Below are 26575 nucleotides of genomic sequence, written 5' to 3' on the forward strand. Positions count from 1 at the left end.
GTCTGAATTATTCCATATTGTTCCAACAAGGCATCCCCCACAGATTAGTTGAGCAGTCTTTTAAGTCCCTCCTTATATCCTACCTCTGCCATGACACCTACAACTCATTCTTGTCTGACACTGGTTAGGTTACTGACAAGTGGAGATTATTATTTCTCTGCTACATGCTATTTCTTTTATTATTCCCTCATCCTCTCTACCCACTCAGTTGTGTGTCCTATCCAGTACTTACCTAGTAAAATTGTGGAGGCAGAAGTGGTCTTCTGTATAATACCTAGCACCATGGTGCCTTGATATTTGACTGGGTGGAAGAATGGCTACTAGACTGAGACTCTGGAGTGTTAGGTTCAATTCCTGGCTTAGTCCTGGATTCCCTGTGTGACCTTGCCCAAGGAACTTAAATGCCTTTAAAAATCTGCCCATTGATCTATCCTTTGTCTCAGTTCTTCCAGATATAAAATGGGGACAATGCTCCCCTACATCACAGGAGTGCTACAAGGATAAAGTCTATTAATGATGAGCGACACACAAGTACTGAGATAGACTGGAGTTCCTACCGAGGTACTAAAGGATTATAAATAAATAAATAAATAAATAAATAAGAGCAAGGGTTGACATTTAAAACCACCTAGGGAATTTTAATGGGAAGTGGGAGTCCAAATCTTTTAGGCACCTTTGAAAATATGACCCACTTGAGCAAATAGAACCATCTGTTGTCTTGGCTATTTCTGCAGTTCTAAGGCCAGCAGAATTTAGATTTCCATCAATTTTAAGGCCAGAAGGAACCATCATCATCCTGCATAACACCGGCTAAAAAGTATCCCCACAATTTCCTGCATCAAGCTCAACAATTTGTGGTTGAATTAGAGTGTCTCTCAGTTTGTAGACTCCAAGTGATGGAGAATTTACCACATCCCTTGGTAATCTGTTCCAGTGGTTAATTATTCTTGCTGTTGAAAAGTTTCATCTTATTTCCAGCTTGAAGTACGATGATTTCAACTTCCAACCATTGACTCTATTTTAGCAGACATAGGCATAACTATACAGTCTGCTAATTTTTACTCCTAGCTTTTTTATAAAGAAGGATCATCATCAAAGCCAAATGGATTTTTTTCCTAGTTGCTTTACTGGTAAAGTGGCAGATTCTTTTAAAAATTCAATTAAGAGGTTAAAAAAAATTGCTTACAGTCCATTTGACAATTCAAGTTATCTGGCAAACAGCAAGTGGTCAGGTTTTCAAACAGTAAATACAGATAGGAAGACAGTTTGATTTAGAACAGTATGTGTCAACTTGATTGAGTTGTACTACATCTGTGGGTGAGTTACATGACTAATGTGGACAGTGAATCTTGATTACAACAATGCTAATGAGAAATCCCCTTAATATATGTGGTTATATTCCAGTCTACATCTTTTTTTCCTTTAACAAGGACCCCAACAATATGGCATCTCTCACAGGCTCTACTTTAACAAAGTTCTGTGTAAAATAGTTTCTCAATCTGAACCAGGATCCTTTTGAATTAAACTCTTGATATTCCACAGCATCATTCACACCACACCCACTACAAATAGTTTAAAATGAAACAGTCCTTTAAAAAAGTGTCATATCCCTTAAAATTTATTCATATCAGTAAAGTTAGAGGTCTTATTGCTAAGCGGCAATTTATTGCTGCTACTGAACTTATCTTAGTTTCATACATTTTTCAGTACTGAGCAGCATTCAAAGGCCTGCAGAAAGCAACATAAAAAAAAGCGTCAGTATGATGGGCATTGGTGAAAGTAAGCAACACACTCCTAAAAGCTTAATACCCTATTACTATAAGATGCACAATTGGGATTTCACACAGGATAAAATTCACTAATTCAAGCTGGCCCAGTTAACCATATTCCACATTGGGGGGAAAATTCTTATCTACAAAACTCTACATTTTAAAGTCTTTCCCCACGTAAGTCCCTTTAGTTTTCATGTCAGGATTTCTTGCCTGCCAGAATCTTGTATCACTTTCCCAGCTTGGTGTTTATCCATGACTTGAAGGACATCCTCCAAGATAGACGGCCCCAGATCCACATGGAGGGAGAGCAGGGAACCAGCATGGGACATAAAGGACTCATTCTTATTTTTCTCTTCAACAAACCCATTCTGAGGGATGGCAAACAGCTCATTGGGGCTGCAGAGATGAGGGATAGGTTCAGAAGTCCTGCTGTCCTTGGATGAAGTCAGTTCTGCCACAGCTTCCTTGCCTTGCAGAGCTGGTTGAACTTTATCATCAAGGTGCAGCCTTGGTGGCTTTGGTGGGGCCTGGGTAGAGGGCAACATTAGAGCCTGTGGACCCCCAATGACAGGCAGTGAGATGGCATTTTTTAAGAGTGGCGAGGGAGCTTCAGAAAATGGTTGCTCATGACCAGAGATAGTAGCAGTCCTTGAGAACTCAAATGGCACTCCACAGTGGCTGCCCCTGTCAGAATCTAGGCTACCTTCAGTCCTTGGTAGAAGGTGGAATTTCCCTTGCAAGAAAGAAATATCCCCAAACATATCATTCTCCCCACCACTCCCTATGTGAATAGTGTGTCTGAAGTCTCCCAAGGGGGGGCTGATCATATCAGAAGAAAGGATATCTCGGAGTTTTTCCTTCTTGCCCTTCCTACTACCTCTTTTCAGGTAGATTGGGACCTTAGTGGACATCTTGCCGATTACTAAAGACTTTACTATTCAGAGCTGCCCTGGCAAAGTCCATCAAAATAATCCCTCAGATGAGGGTATCTTTTTGGATCCTAAAAAACAGGTTTAAAAATAATCTAAATGTTTTCTGCCATTTTTTATAAAGAGATGTTTGGAAATGGAGTAGTAACATGTAGGAGAAAAGTTCTCACTGTGGTTATATTAATTCAGGGAATTATTTCCAGCCACTCGCAGTTTCTCTTTCTAAAGTTTGTTGGATACGTCACAGATAACAAAATGACCCCAAGTAATTCATTCCAGGCACTTGTGATGTCTTTTGAGAGTTCATCAGTAAATCTGTTGCCTTAGAAAAATCAGCTTAAACTCTTAAAGTCGGAATCAACAAAATGTATTAAATCCAGGGTGATTCATATTTGATGAGGCTGAATGGAGTCGTGTTAAGAAGTTGGACTAGTGACATGTTCCCAGTGGAGGCTGAGATTAGGAACACACAGCTTCACAAGTCAATTTGTTCTGTTCTAAATTTTCTTGAAGATGAAACTTGTCAACTCAGCAGAGGAGTATGAACTTCCATTCCCTGATTTTGCCATTCATAATCCAGGTTAACAACACTTCCAGTCAAACACTGTATAAAACAGATTAATAAAAAAAAGTTAGTTTGTTTTTAATCTTAGTCAAGATCAGTCATTTTTAGTTATGCTGGAGAAGTTCAGTATGTATTTCACGGAGCACTAGTAACCTTTAAAATTATCACTACTTTTGAAATGAATTCTGCTTTTCCATGATTGGCACTGAGTTCCACAAGTCAGTGTGTATGCATGAGTCACAGAGATCAGGACGATACAAAAAAATAGACATTTATGCAAACAAGAATATAATCCATAGTTATGCTAGTGAGGATAAATAATTGTAAATTAGACCAACCTTCATGTCTTAAACCAAACACTAAGTGCCTGGGATTGTGAAGAAACATCAAGTGAGACTTTCCAATGTGCCTAAGTGGTTTAGGAGCTTCCACTTAGGTGCTTTTTAACATCTCACCCTTCCCCCATAAGTATGCTCCTGTAGAATTGCCTATTACGTAGAATTTACACCTTTCTCTGATGCATCTGGTACTGGACACTGGTCAGTCATTGAGCTGAGCTGACATAGCTCAGTGGTGGGAGTACTACGCTAAATGGACTCTTAATCTGATGGAAGGAGGCCAGGATACTGGACTACGTAGGCCCACTGGTCTGATAAAGCATGAAGTGTGGGAATACTGAGTTGGATGGATTCATTTGACCGATCTAGTATGACAATTTTTATGTTCCTAAGTTTCAAAAAGCTTCCCATCTCCTCATCCATCTTTGAGATGGATGAATGACAACTAACCAGTTACTGATACCACTTGAAAGAAAGATACAATACAACTACAGGACTGGGAGATAGGAATTCCTGGATTCTTGGCTCTGCTACTGACTCCCCGTGCATAACCTTGAACAAATCTCTTCACCTCTCTGTGCCTCAGCTTCCCTAAACTATAAAATAGGAACCATAACACTGCCCTAAGTCACAGGGGTACTGGGCAAGTTAAATAGTTCATGCATGTAAAGCTCTTTGAAGACAAATATTATGAGCTCTTCAGGGAAGGGACTGCCTATTGCTACATATCTGCAGCACATTGCACAATGAGCCTCTGCTCTCAGAGGCCTTAGGCACTACCATAATGCAAACAACTGAAGAAACATAAAATACTATTGACCACAGGCCTGTTTACACTCCAGTCAAATACCCAACTACTCAGAGCAAGCAGACCTCTTTGTTCAGTATACTCAGCACTTCTGGAAAGAAAAGAAGAGTGTCTGCCAAGCAGCTGAGATATTGTAAGCCAGTTCTTCCTCCTCCAGACAATCCCAAGCCATGATGAATTTTGCAAGAGAGTCACTCAACATTCCAAAGTGAACGACATTTGCAATGTTTCATTCGCAGCCACTTAAAAACAAATGCAAGACAACCAGCTGAAAGCTCTGTTTGGACTCTGGGAGTTTGTTTTACCTTCTATTTTAAAACCCAACAAAAGATCTCCGCAAAACCACATTTAAAAAGAAACAACTTTGTGCCAAAGGTAGAGGGGAAGCCATGTGTTGTGCACACCCTGCAGTAATGAGAGGGGGAGTCGCCAGCGCATACCAATTTTCTTAAAAACTCAAGAGCTTTTTGAAATTCAGGATGGTTTTTAAATGTCAGTCTGTGCCAAATGAATTTCAAGTATTAGCACTGATTGGAAGGCATGAGATGCACTGTCCTAGGAATGGGGAGGGTTCCATGACGACCGCTCAAGAAGAAGGTAGGTGGTGGTAGTTGGGGACTCCCTCCTCAGGGGGACCGAGTCATCTATCTGCCGTCCCAACCAGGAAAACGGAGAAGTGTGCTGCTTGCCAGGAGCTAGGATTCACGATGTGACGGAGAAACTGCCAAGACTCATCAAGCCCTCGGATCGCTACCCCTTCCTGCATCTCCACGCGTGCATCAATGATACTACCAAGAATGACCTTGAGCGGATCACTGCAGACTACATGGCTCTGGGAAGAAGGATAAAGGAGTTTGAGACGCGAGTGGTGTTCTCGTCCATCCCTGTGGAAGGAAAAGGCCCGGGTAGAGACTGTCAAATCGTGGAAGTCAACAAATGGCTACACAGGTGGTGTCGGAGAGAAGTGCTAGGAAGAGATGGGCTCCACTTAACGAAGAGAGGGAAGAGCATCTTCGCAAGCAGACTGGCTGACCTAGTGAGGAGAGCTTTAAACTAGGTTCACCGGGGTAAGGAGACCAAAGCCCTGAGGTAAGTGAGGAAGTGGGATATTGGGAGGAAGCACGAACAGGAGAGCGCAAGAAGGGAGGACTCCTGCCTCATACTGAGAAAGCAGGACAATCAGCGAGTTATCTTAAGTGCCTACACACTAATGCAAGAAGCCTGGGAAACAAGCAGGGAGAACTGGAAGTCCTGGCACAGTCAAGCAATTATGATGTGATTGGAAAAACAGACTTGGTGGGATAATCACATGACTCGAGTACTGTCATGGATGGATATAAACTGTTCAGGAAGGACAGGCAAGGCAGAAAAGGTGGGGGAGTTGCATTGTATGTAAGAGAGCGGTATGACTGCTCAGAGCGCCAGTATGAAACTGCAGAAAAACCTGAGAGTCTCTGGATTAAGTTTAGAAGTGTGAGCAACAAGGGGGATGTCGTGGTGGGAGACTGCTATAGACCACCAGAGGGATGAGGTGGACGAGGCTTTCTTCTGGCAACTAACAGAAGTTACTAGATCACAGGCCCTGGTTCTCATGGGGGACTCCAATCACCCTGATATCTGTTGGGAGAGCAATACAGCAGTGCACAGACAATCCAGGAAGTTTTTTGGAAAGTGTACGGGACAATTTCCTGGTGCAAGTGCTGGAGGAACCAACTAGGGGCAGAGCTCTTCTTGACCTGCTGCTCATGAACAGGGAAGAATTAGTAGGGGAAGCAAAAGTGGATGGGAACCTGGGAGGCAGTAACCATGAGATGGTCGAGTTCAGGATCCTGACACAAGGAAGAAAGGAGAGCAGCAGAATACGGACCCTGGATTTCAGAAAAGCAGACTTTGACTCCCTCAGGGAACTGATGGGCGGGATCCCCTGGGAGAACAACATGAGGGGCAAAGGAGTCCAGGAGAGCTGGCTGTATTTTAAAGAATCCTTATTGAGGTTGCAGGAACAAACCATCCCAATGTGTAGAAAGAATAGTAAATATGGCAGGCGACTAGCTTGGCTTAACAGTGAAATCCTTGCTGATCTTAAACACAAAAAAGAAGCTTACAAGAAGTGGAAGTTAGGACAAATGACCAGGGAGGAGTATAAAAATATTGCTCAGGCATGCAGGAGTGAAATCAGGAAGGCCAAATCACACTTCGAGTTGCAGCTAGCAAGAGATGTTAAGAGTAACAAGAAGGGTTTCTTCAGGTATGTTAGCAACAAGAAGGAAGTCAAGGAAAGTGTGGGCCCCTTACTGAATGAGGGAGGCAACCTAGTGACAGAGGATGTGGAAAAAGCTAATGTACTCAATGCTTTTTTTGCCTCTGTCTTCACGAACAAGGTCAGCTCCCAAACTACTGCACTGGGCAGTACAGCATGGGGAGGAAGTGACCAGCCCTCTGTGGAGAAAGAAGTGGTTCAGGACTATTTAGAAAAGCTGGATGAGCACAAGTCCATGGGGCCGGATGCACTGCATCCGAGGGTGCTAAAGGAATTGGCGGATGTGATTGCAGAGCCATTGACCATTATTTTTTAAAACTCATGGCGATCGGGGGAGGTCACGGATGACTGGAAAAAGGCTAATGTAGCGCCCATCTTTAAAAAAGGGAAGGAGGAGGATCCAGGGAATTACAGGCCAGTCAGCCTCACCTCAGTTCCTGGAAAAATCATGGAGCAGGTCCTCAAGGAATCAATTCTGAAGCACTTAGAGGAGAGGAAAGTGATCAGGAATAGTCAGCATGGATTCACCAAGGGCAAGTCATGCCTGACTAATCTAATTGCCTTCTATGACAAGATAACTGGCTCTGTGGATGAGGGGAAAGCAGTGGATGTGTTATTTCTTGACTTTAGCAAAGCTTTTGATATGGTCTCCCACTGTATTCTTGCCCGCAAGTTAAAGAAGTATGGGCTGGATGAATGGACTATAAGGTGGATAGAAAGCTGGCTAGATCGTCGGGCTCAACGGGTAGTGATCAATGACTCCATGTCTAGTTGGCAGCTGGTATCAAGTGGAGTGTCCCAAGGGTCGGTCCTGGGGCCAGTTTTGTTCAATATCTTCATTAATGATCTGGAGGATGGCGTGGACTGCACCCTCAGCAAGTTTGCAGATGACATTAAACTGGGAGGAGTGGTAGATATGCTGGAGGGTAGGGATAGGATACAGAGGGACTGGGCCAAAAGAAATCTGATGAGGTTCAACAAGGACAAGTGCAGAGTCCTGCACTTAGGATGGAAGAATCCCATGCACTGCAACAGACTAGGGACCGAGTGGCTAGACAGCAGTTCTGCAGAAAAGGACCTAGGGGTTACAGTGGATGAGAAGTTGTGTCAACAGTGTGCCCTTGTTGCCAAGAAGGCTAACATATTTTGGGCTGTATAAGCAGGGGCATTGCCAGCAGATCGAGGGACGTGATCATTTCACTTTATTCGACATTGGTGAGGCCTCATTTGGAGTATTGTGTCCAGTTTTGGGCCCCACACTACAAGAAGGATGTTGAAAAATTGGAAAGAGTCCAGCGGAGAGCAACAAAAACGATTAGGGGCTGGAGCACATGACTTATGAGGAGAAGCTGAGGGAACTGGGATTGTTTAGTCTGCAGAAGAGAAGAATGAGGGGGGATCTGATAGCTGCTTTCAACTACCTGAAAGGGGGTTCCAAAGAGGATGGATCTAGACTGTTCTCAGTGGTGACAGATGACAGAACAAGGAGCAATGGTCTCAAGTTGCAGTGGGGGAGGTTTAGATTGGATATTAGGAAAAACATTTTCACTAGGAGGGTGTTGAAGCACTGGAATGGGTTACCTAGGGAGGTGGTGGAATCTCCTTCCTTAAAGTTTTTAAGGCCCGGCTTGACAAAGCCCTGGCTGGGATGATTTAGTTGGGGATTGGTCCTGCTTTGAGCAGGGGGTTGGACTAGATGACCTCCTGAGGTCCCTTCCAACCCTGATATTCTATGATTCTATGATTGTTATGAGCTGGGGAGAACTTTGTTATAGATTGAGTTAAAACTTCCACCTAAGACAAAATGTGTCTGAACCCACCCCAGGGCTTTTGGCTGATAATTCTTTTCAGGGGGGTGGGAGAGTGAGGGAGGAAGGCAGAACAGAAAAACTGAGGAAGTCAGAGAGAGTTTAAAGGAGCAGCTGAAAGAGACCTGGGGAGAGGTTTTTGGGTCAGGGGAGCAGGCTGAAAAGCATGTTCTTAGTGCTGTGAGCAAAGGAAGCTGTTTCCTGCTATTTGATTCCTTCTGGGTTCACAGTTTCAGGACTTTGTCCATTTTTTGTAAATAAACAAAACTGCATCAAAGAAAATACTAGACTCCATCAATTTCTACTTCCAACTGGAACATTCAGAGGGTCCTAAAATGTTGGCTAGCTGCTCAGGTCAAAAAGGGGCAACATTGAGGTCAATATTGGGATCCAGTCTCCAAGGAGAAAAATTGTGTGCTGGTATTCCTGTTGAACCAAGATGGAGCAAATGATTGTGATGCTTGCAGAAATCAAAGATGGCCAAAAGGAATTGAAACAGGACCTTGAAGCTTCACAACAGAAAGTAAAGCAGCATCTGGAAGATTCCAGAAAGGGCAGAGGGTTGATTTTCAGGCAGAGGTCAAATCGGTGTGGGAGCAACAACTCCTTATGTTCAGACAGGTTGGGAAGCCCAGCTACAAAGCTCCAGGCTGGAATGACAAGACAGATCAAAGAGGTGACCAGCAACCTGAGTGCCATAGACCAGAGGTTTTGTCCATTAAATAGTGGAGACCAGGAAAGCTTTCGCCAACTTGAAACTTGCTAACAGAGATAAGCAGCAGCAAGGACTAGGAGCTGAAAATTCAGTTCCAAAAGAAAACCAAAGCATCACAGATTACAGTGGAAGACAGCTGCCTGGATAAGAAATTGAGCCAGCCAGAAGACTTTGGTAAGACCAGACATTTACAACAGTTGTCTACCGTTTGTAACTCACAAAGTCCCTGAGGGGCCAGCTCCAGTGATGCAAAAACCTACTATCTTTGAGGAGAAAACTCCCTGGGAGGCTTATTTGGCTCAGTTCAACATTCTAGCTCAAATCAGTGCTGTGAGATGGACAGAAAGGGGGGGTTACTAGTGTCCAACTTGAGTGGCCCATCTCTGATAGTGCTGCAGAACTTACTTCCAGAAAAGAGATGGAGTTATCCAGACCTGGTACAAGCCCTTGACATGCAGTCTGGAGTCAGCCATCAATCTGAGCTAGCCAGGGCACAGCTAAGATCTAGAAAAAAAGGGAAAGAAGAAACCCCACTGGAACTGGCAGAGGACCTCAAAGACTTATGTTCCTGGCATATCCGCATATCACAAAGGCCTTCCAGGATAGATGGGCAATGGATCAATGTGTAGATGCTCAGCTGGACCCTGACTTGCAGATCAATATCAGCGAAAGGAGGTCAAAGTCATTCTGAGAGGCTGTGGAATTTTCTACAGAATTTGAATCTTGAAGAGGAAGCAGCTATTAGTGAGGAAGATGGAAGCTAATGACCTCGATCCCTGTAACTACAATTCTGTTTCTAATATATATGATGGAAAGGGGGATTCTAATCTGGATCACGACCATATGAAATGATTGGAACAAATGAGAAATATTATTTGCACAAAGGAAATTGGCAATGATTAAGAAAATTAAAGGAAAACAATTCAGTTAAATGCTATTACTGTGACAAAACTAGCCACAAAAAGGAGGGTTATACATTTAAGGAAGGCCAAGACAGAATATCACAAGTGTCTAGTGAAAGCCCCTCTCCTAGTTTGAGAAATGGGAGGACATTAAGATGAAGGGGAAAAGCTTGGGGATACAAGGATCAGCCCCAGTTTTTGTTTAGATCTGGGCAGCTAAACAGCAATAATGGGAATTTGGCTACTGAGTGTGTATAGGATCTGTGATGTGTATTCTCAGGGGAATCTTAGCTCCTAAAGTTCTTGTAGTTCTGAAACAAGAACTGATCCCATTTCCTTTGCTGAACGTCTCTGACAAACAGCAAATAGTGAGAAAAGGCAAAGCAGTTGCGAAATGTGAGCTGGGTATCTGGTAAATACTGTTATAGAACAAAACTACAATTGGGAAAGTGAGCTCCCAGAATTGGACTTGTTCCAGCACAGTGCTGTACACTTACACAGGGAACAGCAGAACAATCTAAGGGCTGGTCTACACTAACGCTGCAAGTCGATCTAAGTTACGTTGGTTCAGTTAGTTACGTAACTGAAGTCGATATAACTTAGGTCAATTTACAGCAGTGTGTACACTGCGCAATGTCGACAGGAGACGCTCTCCCATCAACATAGCTTCCACCTCTCAGGGAGGTAGTGTACAAATGTGGAGGGGAGAGCGCTCTCCCATTGACTTAGCGTGTCTTCACCAGACCCGCTAAACCAGCACCGCTGTATCCATCGCAGCAGAGCCAGGTTAGCCAGTAGCATAGACATGGCTTAAGACTTTCTGGTTAGAAATTAAGAATTGTTCTCCTTATCCAACAAAGATATAGGTTCTACTCAACTGGTCCAACACAAGATTGATACTGAGGAAAACCAACCCATTAAACAGCCATCTCATCGTTTACCAGAAGCTAAAAGGGAAGAGGCACTACAGGCCATTGAGAAAAGGTATCCGGAATGGAAGGCATATCAAGCCTTCAACCAGTTGTTGGGGCTCACCCATAGTTCTGGTTAAGAAAAAGGATGGCAGCACCAGATTCTGTGTGGACTGTAGAAAATTAAATGATAACCTGGAGGCTGTAAAAAGTGGGTATGGCAAGTGGAAGTGGATCAAAAGAGAGGGGAAAAACTGTTTTCACAGCAGGACAAGGCTTGTGGCAATTTAAAGCGGTGGCTTTCAGTTTGTGCACTGAGAGGCTAATGGAGAGGGTATTATGTGGGATGCCCTCTCAGCCTGTCTGTTATACCTAGATGATATTCTGGTGCATGCTTAAATAGTTGAGCAGGAACTAAAACATTTACAAATGGTCTGTGATAAGCTGAAGGTGACCAACTGAACCTAAAGAAATGTGAGTGGTTCCAAAAAGAGGTAATCTGCAGTGGGCCAGACATGCCAAACCCGAGGAAAAAAAAAAACAGAAATTGGGCTTGTTTTTGGCTTAATTGGCTTGTGAGTTGCTTGTTGGCTAATTTTTGGCTTGTAGCTTGTTGCTTGTTTGGCTTGTAGCTTCTTTTTTCTGATTGGCTCCCAGCAAGCAGGGGCAAGGGTGGGGAGAGATTCAGGGGTGCACAGCAGGCCCACCACAGTCCCAGACTGCACGTCGGAGGGATCTAGTTACATAGTATGTTGGGGTTCTTAGGGATTGGCTTGTTTTGGCCTTGTTTTGAAATGGGATTAGCTTGATTTTTGGTTTGATATTGTGAAAGTCGGGGTGCTTATTTACTGCGTGAAAGTTGGCAACTGTGCAGTGGGTACACAATTAGCAAGGGGGGGATTTCCACCAACAAAAAGAAAACTGAGGCTGTACAGAGCTGGCCAATTCCCCAGACACTCTCAGATGTGCAGTGTTTTACAGGGTTCTGCTCCTGTTACCGAAGCTTTATTTGTGGATTTGCCAATATTGCAAAACCACTGCACCGGTTGGGTGAGAAAGGGAAACGACTTCACTGGTCAGCAGAGTATGATGTAGCATTTTCAGAGTCGACAAAGGCTCTTCTGACCACTCCTGTCTTGGCCCACCTATGATTCAAAACCCCTTTCATACTGGACACAGCCGCTAGTGCTTACAGATTGGGGGCCGTTCTGAAAGTCCGGAGAGAACTTATTGCATCACCCAAAAAGAACTCCTAGCTGTGGTTAAATCTATAGAACATTTTCATCACTATTTGTGTACAAGGAAGATTATGGTCAGGACAGACCTGCAACGGCTCTTTAGATTCAGGAATCTCGAGGGACAACTTGCCAGGGGGTTGGAGAAACTGCAATGCTACAATTTCGCAATCACACAGAGGCCTGGCCATAAGCATGGTCATGCTGATGCCTTGTCCAGACAGGTCTCTTGCGAGGCTAATTGCAAACACTGCCCCAAGCAGGAGAGCAAGGAATTAGCTGCTCAAAGGAATGGGAGTGCCTCTACACCTTTCCTCTAGTCTAATTCGCAGAAATGCCAGTGTGCCTGGTTCATCCACCAAAAAGACTGGGGAAAGAGGTAGCAGAAATGGACTCCGGCACAACTAAAACTTCCCCTGGATACAGGATAGGGCGTATTGGAAAATCAACTGGAAAATGTATCCACTCTGGAATATAGAGTCTCCTCACAGTAAAATCTTTCTGGTCACAGTGGGAAAGCTTGGAATATACAAATGAAATATTTGTGGTGATGGGAGAAACCAGAAGCTGAGAGGTACTGGTACACTGAAAAAGGAGGTCCTAAGGTTATGTCATGATCTTATAACTGCAGGACATTTTGGGGTTGCAAAAACCTTAGACAAATTAAGGGACAAGTTCTACTGGGTAAAAGCAGCCAAGACAGTTGGTGCAAAAAATGTGTTGTTTGCATTGCGAATATGGTCCCCCTAAAACGGGGAGAGCCCCTTTGCAGTAGTATCTTGAGGGGACACCAACGGAGCGCATTACCATTGATGTTCTTGGGACCCTTGCCTGAGACAGAGGCTGACAATCAATACCTGCTGGTAGCTATTAGCTAATGGACTACTTCACAAAATGGTCTAAGGCTTACCCAATAAAAAAAATCAAGAGGCCTAATGAATGAATTCTTCACCAGATCTGCAGTCTTGGGTGAGTTACACACAGATCAAGGGAGAGACATTGAATCCGAAGTATTTCAACAGGTTTGTGAGATTCTAGACATCCACAAAACTCACACCTACACTCTGATGGGATGGTGGAAAGCTTCAGTAGGGCTTGGCCGGGGGGCTGGGGGGTGGGGGTGTCAGCTGGCTAACTTTGTAAAACAGCACCAAAGGGTCAGGAACCAGCATATCCCATTCCTTTTGATGGCTCAAGGGTGTGAAAAATCCACCACCCCGAGAAATTTAGTTAAGCCAACCTAACCCACAGCATAGACCAGTGGTTTTCAAACTGCAGGTCATGACCCAGTACTGGGTCACAGAACATAAGGCACTGTGTCGCGGTGGCTCTGGTCAGCACTGCCGACTGAGCTGTTAAAAGTCCTGTCGGTGGTGCTGTCTAGCTAAGGCAAGCTAGTCCCTACCTGTTCCAACACTGCGCTGCGCCTTGGAAGCAGCCAGCAGCATGTCCGGTTCCTAGGCAGAGGGGCCATGGGACTCCGCGCATTCCCCAACCCCGAGCACCGGCTCCACACTCCCATTGGCCGGCTGGGTGGGCAATGCCTGTGAGCGAGAGCTGCGGGGAGCCTCTTGCATGCCTCCATCTAGGAACCGGACTGGCTGCTGGCCACTTCCGGGGCGCAGTGCAGGCCGCGGTGCCAGGACAGGCGGGAAGCCTGCCTCTGCACCCCAACTTCGCTGCTGACTGGGAGCCACCAGAGATAAGCCTATACCCCCTGCCCCAGTCCTGAGCCCCCCCAAACCCAGAGCCCCCTCCTGCACCCCAAACCCTTCATCCCCAGCCCAGCGAGAGCCTGCACCCCCAGCCCAGAGCCCTGACCCCCTCCCACAGCCCAACCCCCTACCCCAGCCCAAAGCCCCCTCCCACATCCTGAACCCCTCATTTCCGGCCCCACCCCTCAGCCCTCACCCCTGCACCCCAACCCTCTGCCCCAGCCCTGAGCCCCTCCCACACCCCTAGCCCCTTGTCTCCATCTCCGTTGGGTCGCAGGCATCAACAATTTTCTTCAACTGGGTCGCCAGAAAAAAAGTTTGAAAACCATAGACAGCAGTAGGTCAACAGAAAAAATCTTCCATCAACCTAGCTACCACCTACACCAAACACAAGAAACCCTCCCATCAGCAAAAGTAATGTCTACACTTGAAATCCTACCCTCTGCAGCTGCGCCTATGTAGCATTTCAAGTGGAGATAAGCCCTTATAGAAAAGCAGTCAATGAGAGTACAAAGTGTATCCCAGCACGCCTCATATTTGGGCAGGAGCTAAACCAACCTCTTGTATGGAGTTTCTGAAGGGAACAAAGGGATTTGAACCATTTGGACTGTGTGGAAACCCTACAACCCAAAATTGAAAAAGTTCACACCTTTGCTAGGGAAAATTTGAGGCCTCTGACAAAATGAAAAGGCTCTATGATAAAAAGGCATATGCAGAAACTTTTTAAAGAGGAGACATGGTCTGGCTCCACAATCCTCAAAGGAAGAAGGACAGAAGCTCTAAACTGGATGAATTTTGGAAGGGACCACATACAGTCTTGACGCAAATAAATGAAGTGGTGTCCATGATACGGTTAGATCGCAGAAGTTATCCATCCGGACCATCCCAAGATATTGGGGACAGAATTTCAGCTTGGCTACCCCCTGAATCTGAGAACGTAGGGGTATGTTTACACTGCAAAGTTGTTGACAAAATGTTTGTCTTTCACGGGTACTTAAAAAGCCCCCCCCGCAAAAGACAAAAGTTTTGCCGACACAAGTGGCAGTGTGAATGCGGCTTTGTCAGCGCGTTCTCCTGCCAACAAAACTAACGCCACTTGCGGGGCTGGAAGTATTTTGTCGGCAAAAGTGCCGACAAAGTACCGACAAAAAGCATTTTCACACGCTGACTTTTAGCAACAAGGCTGTGTCACTAAAAGCTGCGTGGTATAGACAAGCCCTAGCTGTGGCAATTGAAGCTGGAAAAGTTGTTACAGAACTGAATTCCCCATTAGAACAAAATGGCCAGGCTCTGCCTCAGCCATCAAATTCCACAGAAACCGCCTCAGAAGAACGCTGAAAGGCAATCCAGGGAGAGAAAAGCCCCAAAGGGATTTGGGTGGGAATAAAATTGTTTTGGGCTGGTGATATGAAACCATCTCAACAGAAAGACACTGTATATGTGTAAACAGTTAACCTGTATCATTTTAAATTTACTTTTAAAAAATTCTGTTTGGGATGGGCTCTTAAGTGTCACCATTAAAGGCTTCACTGGGACAAGGAGCAAACCTGGGGGCGGGTATTGTTATGGACAGGGTGGAACCTTGTTATGGGTTGAGTTAAAACCCCCACCAAGACAAAAGAAATCTGTGAATTGTGAACCTGCCCAGAGGCTTTTGGCTGAGTATTATTTTGGTATAGGGGATTGTGGGGGAGGCTGAATACAAAAACTGGGAAAGACAGAGGCCTGGTCGACACCTAAAACTTAGGTCAACCTACCTATGTTGCCCAGGGGTGTGAAAAATTCACACATCCCTGAGAAACAGACTTTAAAATTTTATTAAGATGATGTTAAAAAAAAATTGTGAACAGAGTTTGAGCATAGAAGTTTCTGGTTATCAGGGAATAACATACAGATTATCGAGGATGCAAAGTTTGGTTTAAGATCAGGTGGCATGAGGAATACATAATCTGCAATATCCCCGATTGGGGGTAAAAGGTTGATGGGTCAAAGTACAGACATTGAGATATGAGGGTATGAAGTTCATAGAGTGATTGTGTTCGGGTGTGGAGTATAATGAGTGAATATGATGAGGAGGATGGATTGATCCTCATTTGGTGAGATTTAATGTTTAGGAAGTTTATGGTTCCAGTTCATATAATCCAACGGAGAAGGTCACTTGGTCCCTTTCTCATAGTGGGAGAATGATGTCACTCCGGCTCACGCCTCCTGGTACTGTCGGTGGCCGATGATGTGCTCAATGTAGATGTCCCTGGATCATCGGATGGCATCTGAGACCATGAGGCGCCGCATGAGACGTGCGTAGCGTCGACCGATCCCGCAGGTCCGCAGCACACGCTTGTTGCAGGGGTCCCAGGCGCCCAAGGCTCCAATAATCAGGGCGTCCATCTGCACCTCATAGCCCTTCGCTCTCAGGGTGTCAGCCGGGGGGGCGTATTTTTCCAGCTTACGAGCTCGGGCTTCGCAAAATGCCGGACTCCTGTTCTCAAAGGAGACAGTGACGTCGACGAGGATGTAGTTAACACGACCACAGCCCCAACATAGACACCACTAGGTCCATGGAAGAATTCTTCTATCAACCTTGCTACTGCTTCTCCAGGGGGTGGATTTACTGCTACTGCAGCCACGGAAAAACCCCTTCCATTGCTCTACCAAGGCTATGTCTACACTACCCACTTGAATCGGCGGGTAGAAATCGATCTCTCGGGGATCGAATTATCGCGTCTCGTCGGGACGCGACAATCGATCCCCAAATCGACGCTCTTACTCCACCAGCAGAGGTGGGAGTAAGCGCCGTCGACGGGGAGCCGCGGAGGTCGATTTTGCCGCCGTCCTCACAGCAGGGTAAGTCGGCTCCGATAGGTCAAATTCAGCTATGCTATTCGCGTAGCTGAATTTGCGTATCTTAAATCGACCCCCCCCCCCCGTAGTGAAGACCTGCCCCAAGTGTCTGTCTACATTGCATCACCACAACACTGTAGCTGGAGTGTTGCAGTTGTGCTACTGTAGCACTTGCAGTATAGACATCCCCACATTGAGAGAGAGAGAGACTAAAGGAGTAGCTGAAAGTGTGTGTGGCTGTCCCTGGAAGAAACCTGGGGAGACGTTTTTGGGTCAGGGGAGCAGGCTGAAAAGCATGTTCTTGGTGCTGTGAGCAAAGGAAGCTGTTTCCTGTTATTTGATTCCTTCTGGATTCAGAGACTCAGGACTTTGTCCATTCTTTGTAAATAAACAAAACTGCATCCAAGAAAATACCAGACTCCATCAATTTCTGCTTCCAACTGGAACATCCCCAGACCCCTAAAACTTTGACTATCTGTTTGGGTCGAAAAGGAGTAACAGTGCTATGGGAGCAGTGTGCATGGCTATACCAGGAGTTGGATTTGTGTGCAGTTTTTGCCCCAAGACTTCACTTACGTACCGTAAAAGCACAAGGGCAGATCCTCGATCAGTATAGCTGCAGTAACTTTAATGGAGCTATGTCAATTGACACCAGCTGTAGTTCTTGTCCACCCATTAGGCATAGCTCTTATTCTGGACTAGTGGTAGAGGCACTGTCCAAGCACAGCACTGAGAGCCTGAGGCCGCGAGAAGAACTCCTTCTATGGAGCAAATTGTTTTTGCGTGCCTCAGTTTCCCTTTATGTAAAATAAGAACCATTATTGGCCTGCTTTTGACCTAATTTGCATTGATGTAAATAAGGAGTGGCTCCACTGAAGTCAGTGGAGTTACATACAGGGCCTGATTCTGATCTCACATTAGTTTTACACCAAAGCAACTTCATTGACTTCAGTGGTGTTATTCCTGATTTACAGCACCACAAGTGAAATCACAGTCAGGCCTAGTGAGTGCTAATTTTTAGTATTAGATAAGCCTGATCTCTGGAATGATTTACATACGAAGATCCTTCTAAGCTCTAGCTAGGTGGAGGTGGGGGTGGATTGGAGGGGAGCTGCTTTTGAAAATCTCATTCCTAAAAAAATAACCAAAAATATCCACTCAGTCAAATGACCAGAATAAGCCCCCGACAAATGAACCTGTTGTCACTCAATAATGATCTAATTTCCTTTCTGCCCCATACTCTGCACAGTACAGTCCGTGTAGCTGCATGCTGCCCAGTCTAGCAACACTAGTTGAGAAAGGAACAGCCAGAACAGAAACAAACAAGCTTTGCAGAACTCCACTTGCTAAGCAAAAATGCTGATTTCTCACTGAGATCAGACTCCCAAGTGAAGGGGGAGAAGGAATATAACATGCAACACAATATTATCACCTCCTGCTGCTACTATGGTTGTCACTGGCAGGACTGTACCGTTATAGCTATGTTATATGGGGCTGATAGAACCTAAGTTCAATTCCTGGCTCTGCCACTAGCCTGCTGGAGAACCTTAGGCAAGTGACCTCCCAAGCCTATCTGTAAAATGAGAATAATACTGATGCACTTTGAGACATCTAGATGAAGAGCTCTATAGGAGCTCGGTATTAATTATTATTATTATTATTATTATTCTAGGTCACCAGTCCTAGACTGTTTTAGTAAGGAGAGGGAAAGGTATGTATAAAACTGCAGTGTTTTATTACTGGATAATATCAGAAAGGAAACCTCCAACCCAATATGGGTGCACACAGGAGAGCCATATAAATGACTGGGATTTTTAAAGGAGGCTAAGGAACCTAATTTCCTTGAACTCCTTTAAAGATTCTACCCTGAAACATTAACATGATCAGATTAGAACTCTGTATTTCAATGGCTATTGTAACAAAACAGAGAGCATCTCTGTAACCCCCTCCCAACTCCCACAGGGAATGACATCATATTCCTTTCTGTAATGTGCACCACACCCTTTTCTTTATAAAAATAGCAGCCTAGCCCTGTTTGTGCCTGTTACTGGCAAACCGTTTCCCTTTTGTGTCTTTCCTTCCTGGGGCAGCCTGAGAGGTTCAGTTTAACGGCTCCTTGCAGCACCTGCTCTGACAGGCTAATAGAAACCCCTCCCATCAGAGATTCAATGGCCTCAATGCCCGCCCCCAAAACAAAGGCATCCTGTGATTGAGGCCCTCCCCCGAGAGAGCTGACGCACATGGCACTTTGGCTATTCAAGGGGCAGTGGTTAGCATTGTGATGCTGTGCCCATTGAAATAGTTGGTAAAGTTCCCAATGACGTAATGATGCAAGATCAAGCCAATTCTCATTTACACTAATAAGGCTCTGGCAGTGTAAAGGGTCCTTCGCATTCACTTTAGGGCCCCTTCACTTTAGCAGAGTGGTGCAAAGGGACTTCAATGTAAATGAGAATCGGACCCTACTAGTCTAGACAAACCAAAGGTTACATCACAGATGGTTATTAACTATTTTTATGACTGTACTGCCAAGAGACCCCAACTGGAATTAGGGCCCCACGGCTGCAAAGAATACGGCTGCAAAGATCATTTTCCTTGCCTGTCACTTTAACAGTTCACCCCTCCCTTTGAATACCTCCACTGCATAAAGCATAAGCTGCTTCTATTCACTTTCATGGCCCTTCCTGGTCAATCCCCAACCCACCCTATTTATCATGTCTCATCGGCTGTTGAGCTGTCAATGCTCACCTCTGATTGGCCCGGTGCAAGCCTGCATTACCCACTTGTTACATTTTCAAACAATCCCCTTTGTGCTTTCTCCCATGTTGCCTCTCATGTTTGGGAGGAGCTCCCCATAAACATCCACAAAACCACCACACTGTCTGCTTCAAATCCCTCCTCAACTCTCCTTTGCTGTGAGGCCTACAAACAACTTGACAACAATCAGACCGCTATTATGCTGAGATCACTGCCTATCTATCATGCTCACCAACATTGGGTCATTGTTACCTTGTATTCCCCCATCTGCCTGTATCCATCTGTTGTCTCTTGTATTAGATCTAAGCACCTTGAGGTAGGGACCAACTTTCTGTTCTGTGTTTGTACAGCACCTAGCACAATGGGGTTCTGGTCCATGACCGGGATTCCTGGGCACTCTGGTAATACAAATAATAAATAATAGTTGTACTAGGCACTGCACAGATACAAAGGCCTAGTCTACACTTGAAAAGGTTTGCCAGGATAGCGATACAAATTCAGTTATGCCAGCAAACCTTCCTAATGTAGATGCAGCTTATACTGGCAAGCGTGCTTTTGCTAGTGTAGTTTACACCAATTAACTAAATAAGCTGGGGAGAGGGGAAGTCACATCCCTGACTGACATTATTGTATTGGCAAAAGTTTCTAGCATAGACCTGGCCAAAGAGTTTCTAATCTAAACAGGCAAGATAGGCAAAGAATAGGAGGGGAAAATGTCAAAGCAAGTCAGCGCAGAGCTGGGAAGAGAACCCAGATCTTCTTGATCACACTCCAGGAGTTCCCTCCCCAAACCTATGAAATGAGATTCAGGTGTATATGCCAGGAGAGAGATGGAGAAAATAAAGGGAAAAGTACAACCTGGAAAATGTGCCTCACGGTCAGTAAGAAGGTGAGATGGACCATCTGGAATTGGGTGGGGACCAGGTTTGGTGCAATTCCAGCTATCCGGACACTTGGTTCTACTCTACATAAAAATAAAGAGGCAGGGATCTTAATACAAGACTTTTATGGCCTACAGGATAGGAAGGATGCTCCTGCAGCTAAAGTACTGGGGGCCCAGTTGTGATCTCACGTCAGGATAAATCAAGAGTCAACACCACTGAAGTCAATGTGTAATACTGCTGTGTGAGCTGGGAGTCCGGACAGCTGGATTCTACTCCCAGCTATACCACCAACTCAGCAGATGGCCTTGGATATGACACTCCCTTTACCTACCTCCCAGGAGTCTTGCCAGGCTAAAATCCATTAACATTTAGTAAGGGAGAGGCAATGTGGCCTAGTGGATAGAGCATTGGACTAGGACCCAGGAGTCCTGGATTCAGCTCCTGGTTCTGCCACTGCTTTGCTGGGTGACATTGAGCACGTCACTTTCCCTCTCTGTGCCTTAGTTTTCCCCATCTACAAAATGGTGATAATGATTCTGCCCTCTTTTGTAAAGCACTTTGAAATCTACTGATGAAAAGCACTGGCTATGCGCTAGGGATTATTATTTGTATTGCAGCAGCACCTTGGAGCCCTAGTCACGCAGCAGGACCCTATTGTGCTATGTGCTGATCAAACATAGAACAATGAGACAGTCCTGCCCCAAAGAGCTTACAGTATTGTCCACAATAGTCTTCATCCCATCCTACTGCAGGATCAGGGCCTTCAGCAGTAGGGGGATCAGAGTAATAGCGAGAGATTGATTCCTTGGTACGTGCTCCACTGTTGGCATTGTAAACACTGTGAGGGAATGCTTATTTATTAGCATGGGAATTAAACCAAAAAAAAAAGTCATGGAAACATTTTTGGTTATTCAAGTAGCTTGATTTTGCAAAATCTTAAATAATAAAAGAACAATAATCCCTAGCTCTTATCACCTGTAGATCACAGCATTACCCCAGGTTTATGACAGTGTGACTCATTTTCAGTGAAATTACACTGATATAGAACAGGAGTAACACAGTGGTGAACCATGGCAGCTAGCAGTAGAGTTTTGCACCTACTCTGCACAGGCGTTAAATGACTCCATGATGTGCATACAAGGGAGAATCAGCTTCACACACACACACACCCTTCAACTTCTGAGACTAAGGCCTTGTCTACATACTGAACTTACATACACTGGTGAAAAGCCACAGTGTTACACCAAATAATTCAGTGGAGCTGCTCCTGATTTACACTAGTATAAGCAAGATCAGAATCTGGGATCTTAGCACCAGTCCAAACTCCTAGGGCCAGATTCTCCACTGACCTGCAGCTTGGGAAGTCATTTACATCAGTCAAAGTGAAGGTAGCAAAGGTGTGTTTAAAATGTTACTAAGTCAGAGCAGTAAGTGATTTGCACCACTATAAATGAGCACACAAGGTGAAAGGCAACAAGGAGACTGACTCCTTGTGTAGACACTATTTACACCAGTGCAGCTTATCCTCAGGGTAAACTGCACTGGTGGAAATCATGTTACAATCATGTAAAACACATCTACACAGGGGCTTGCACCGATGGCTAACATCCCAATATAAACAAGGCCTTAGATTAAAATATTCCTTTTTCCCCTCTGAAGGAATAGGAAGACTCGTGCTGGCTGGTTTTCTTATACATGTAAGCACAGAGTTTGGAAGCATGCTAAGGGACTGACATTCCTTAGCAGAGGATCCACCTGGTTCTCCCATACATCCACTAGATGGCTGTATCCGTCAGGGATCCTCTTAAAAGAAGTTTCACCTTTCCAACCCCACAAAGGTCTCGGAGTTACATGGAGGGTCATTTCCCTCACCCCACTCACAGAAAACTATTTGTTTAGTGCTCCAGGGAAAACTTTTGCCCTAAAGAGGAATGTTTTAAAAATACCCAAGATAGATTTATCTGTAGAGTGGATACAGCCCACAACCCCATCCTCTGAATCATCCAGTAAACGCCTCCCCTCCCCCCCAAAAAACTAACACCAATCCTTTGAGCCCACCCTACCAAAATTATTCTGTCAATGTAAAACAAAGCAAAGCTCTGTGGCAAAACAATTTGGAAAGAAGATTCTCTTCAAGGGACCCGTGGGCCTTCAAGTTGCCAACCTACCCTGGAATCTCTCTTCCCTTGTTCTGTGTCTCCTCCCTTCATTGGCTTGCCCTGCTGTTGACTCCAAGCTAGTCTAGACCACAAAGGAGTTGGACAGAGAAATGTATGTGCAAGTCCCACAAGGGAGATGAAGTACTCAGAACTACCCTTCTCCTGGCAGATCACTAGTCAGAAAGATGCCATGAGACACCATATTAGCCCACCAGGGAGTTGGGGAAGGATTGGTATAGCAAGGCAGGCAGGCTTTGGGAGCAAAGTCAAACCTAAGAAGTTATTTATTCCACGACGCCCAAGACATTAGGTGAGTTGATAGCCAGTAACATAGTATGCCAGCCACCTCAGCTATCTAGCAGCCAGGCAATGCAAGCTCAGGACTCTGGGGACTGGCAGCTATTCCCATGGCAAGCACTTCCTGCTGGCCAAGTTACAGAACACCAAGGACATTGGAACCTGCATTCTTGCCTTGGCTAGTTGGAGGATGAAGGTGACTGTAATGATCATCTTCCTTAGAGAGGGGAGAATCATCCAAGGATGTGGGGGAAACTATGAAGAGGGGAAAGTTAGGCCCAAACTTCAGATTGGGTGACGGAAACCCGTAAAACATGTGTCTAGCTGTAAGATATACTGAACAAAGTAATGCTGTCTAGTGGTTAAGATGCTGGGCTGAGTATCTGGAGAGGTGGGTTCTAGGCTCTTCCCCTCTCTTTGCCACTTGGCTGTTTCCACTTTCACCTTCTGTCTGTCCTGTCTATTTACATGGTACACTCTTTGGGGCAGGTGCCATTTCTCAAAATCTATCTGTACAGTGCCAGACACAGTAGGGCCCCAACCTCTTTTGGGTCTCAAGTTGCTACTGAAATACAAAGAATAATGAAATAATAATATAACAAATAAATACTTCAAGAAGGACAAGAGACAGTGGGCTTAAATTGCAGCAAGGGGTGGTTTAGGTTGGACATTAGGAAAGACTTCCTGGCACGGTAATTAAACACTGGAATAAATTGCCTAGGGAGGCTGTGGAATCTCCATCATTGGAGATTTTTAAGAGCACGCTAGACAAAAACCTGTCAGGGATGGTCTAGAGCAGGGGTAGGCAACCTATGGCACGGACCACCCACCCCCCCCGCCGCACTCTTAGGCGCGAGTGTGGTGTCCTCTTACCCACGGGGCCCGATTCCAGGGAATCGGGGGAATCAGCCTAAAGCCGGCCCTGCTCCTAAAACTAGCAACACCCTGTCTTACTGGGCATCTACTAGTGACAATCATTAATGAGATATAAGCCAGCCTCTAACCATTAGGGTGAGAAGAAAGTTTCCCCTTGGGTCAAGTAATCCCATAACTGCCTTCTACGGGTTTCTTGCATCTTCCTCTGAAGCAGCTGGTACTGGACAATGTTGGAGGCAGGATCCTGGACTGGATGGTAATTTCAATATTCTTGTATTAGGGTGGATTCCACTCTCAGTAACACAAGAGTAAACGGAGCCCCATGGAATTACTTCAGATTTACACCTGCATGGTTCCCCAGCTATCCCCTACTATGTCACTTATTTAAGATCCATAAGGCCTGCTTCTCATTTACCCCAAGGGCCTTTACACTGCTCTGCCAGTGTCAAGAGGTCTAAAAGTAAGAATCAGTCCTTTATCCCATCATCCGGAACATGACATCTATTGCAAGCATCTCAATTTGCCAAAGTTAATCTAAAGATAGTTATAAACTTCACAGCTGGTTTCTAAAATTATATAAGGCAGGTTGCTGTATGTAGATGGTGCGAGACGTAGACATGTTACATAGGTGTAAAAAAAATCCTCATGGGCGACAACCAGAGCTTTATATAGCAGACGATGGGTAAATGATATCCTGAAGTCCAGCTCTAAATTTAAAAGGCAGTTACTAAGTACCACAGCTCGATTTAAAATGTGAGAGAATTAATTTCTTCCCCCTCCCCTCTTGTTGCAAGCAGTAAGAGCTAATTTAACAAGCTTTACTGATTACAGATTACACTCCCTTAAAACAAATACCCTGGAAAGTCAGCCCTGGTTGTTAACAGATGGAATGAGACAGAAGGAGAGGGATCCCATTTCAGTGCCAGGCCCACTGCCCTCGACAAGAAAGAAAAGTGGTAGCAGCTACCAACTTACACTGCAAGAAACCACTGCCCTCCTGGTTCGGAAAGCTAAGCCTCTGCCCTCTTTCTGGGGCCTCAAAGCAACTCAGACATTCTTGGCCTCATGCACACATCCTGGCAGCAGAAATTATCCCCATTTTACAAACAGGAAAACCAAGGCAAAGAAAATATTCCACTATCACCGCCCCCCCACACACACCCACCCACCCCGCAGAGCCATGACTAAAACTCAAGAGTCCTGACTCCCAGCCCCACTCTGCTCTAACCACACTCCCCTATCATAAGTGAGACCAGAGCCCGAGTGTCCTGACCCCCGCTCTCCTCTCAGAGCTGGGAACAGAACCCAAGAGTCCTGACTCCCAGCATAGCTTCCTGGGCTATTCCAAAACTCCAGTCTCAGCTCCGTGGCAAGTGCCATTGCTGCAGTGTATTAGCGGGCACTGCCAAGTACCGTCCACACGCATCCTTCAAAGTTCTGGGAGAGCGACCAAAAACCAGCCAAACAAAAACCGACAGCCACTCACTCCACCTCCCCAGCACTCACCCTTAGTCCCGGATGCTGGTGGCAGTGAGGCTCCTGCTCCGAGGTGCAGCCAGCAACTGAGTGAGCAGCAGCGGGCTCTTCCTTCCCTGGTTCCCCACCCTGCGCCTTCTTGAGCCAATACACTGTGCGCTGCCGGCAATGTATTCAGCTAGGGCTGCTCCCTCCTCCTGCTCCCGAGCGAGCCAATGCTAAAGCTACAATGTAGCTAGCCAGAGAAATAGCATGCAAACTCCTCCCCAGGCCAAGTGCACAAGCCAGCCAGCCCCAGCCCGCTCTTTCGCAATGTTTCCCCGACTCCACTGCTTGCAAAGTGAGGTAGCATTTTAGGGGAGGCCTTGGGCATCCTCTTCAGAAGGGGCTACAAACAGGGGCAGACTTTTTTATTTTATTTATGAAACCTGCAATCCTCTTTACTGAACTTTCAGAGGGAGGTGTCCGCTGCATGCATAAAATGACCAGATCTCCCAGGGCAAAAGGGGACTGATCGTTCATAAAATGCAGGATGCTTGGTACATTAATTGTATGGGTTCCCTGTGATTTAAAGAGTTTTCCTTGTGCCTACAATGCAGAGCTTCTTCTGTGCATAAAATGCATGGGCACTGTGTGCTTAATATGCCTAGATAAAAAATAAAATTGTAAAAAAGCACCTAAGTGACTTAGGAGCACACATCCTTTTGACGTTCAATAGGACTTTGCTGCTAAGTAATTCAGATGCTTTTGAAAATGCTACCCAAAATGCATGAATTCTCTGTACATAAAATGCATGACTTATGCATAAAATGCAGATTCCCTGGGAATTAAGGGAAAAGATTCTCCTTGTGCCTAAACTGTGCATAAAATTATGGAGTCCCTGTGTATAAAATGCATGGATTGTGCATAAAAGATGGAATTTTCAAAAGCCCCTAAGTAATTTAGAAACACAGTCCCGTTGCCATTCAGTAGAACTTCTGCTCCTAAATCACTTAGATATTCAGAAATTATGAGCCAGGACCCTCAAATCATGAGATTGTCTTGAAAATTATGAGATTATTTTTAAAATTAATTGTCGTTTCTTTTAATTTGCCTTCTGGGTTCTGAATCTTCAGGATACTCTCATTTCATGTTTTTCAACTTCTCTCTGCAGCCATTAGGACTAGAAACACTTTTTTTTTAAATTGAAGCTGAGATTCTCATGCAGTCTCTTGATTCCTGTAGCTGTGGCTTTAGGGAAAATACCAAAATCACAAGACTCATGATCAAATCACAAGAGTTTTTCAACAGTGCAACATGCATGCTCTCTCAGTGAACAAAATGCACA

The 26575-nt window shown here is 45.1% G+C and overlaps 1 protein-coding gene across 1 annotated transcript; it reads right to left on the reverse strand.

Moving 5' to 3' along the window:
- Positions 1–611: 611 nt before the first annotated feature.
- On the reverse strand, positions 612–25463 carry CDC42EP2 (CDC42 effector protein 2). Its single transcript, XM_034777015.1, has 2 exons — positions 25279–25463; positions 612–3305 (listed from the first exon to the last, which is right to left on the reverse strand). Exon 2 carries the CDS (start codon positions 2681–2683, stop codon positions 1964–1966), a length of 720 nt encoding a protein of 239 aa, XP_034632906.1. The 5' UTR covers positions 2684–3305; positions 25279–25463; the 3' UTR covers positions 612–1963.
- Positions 25464–26575: the final 1112 nt, after the last annotated feature.

The sequence above is a fragment of the Trachemys scripta genome, chromosome 7, assembly GCF_013100865.1.
Source record: "Trachemys scripta elegans isolate TJP31775 chromosome 7, CAS_Tse_1.0, whole genome shotgun sequence".
NCBI classification, from domain to species: domain Eukaryota; kingdom Metazoa; phylum Chordata; order Testudines; family Emydidae; genus Trachemys; species Trachemys scripta.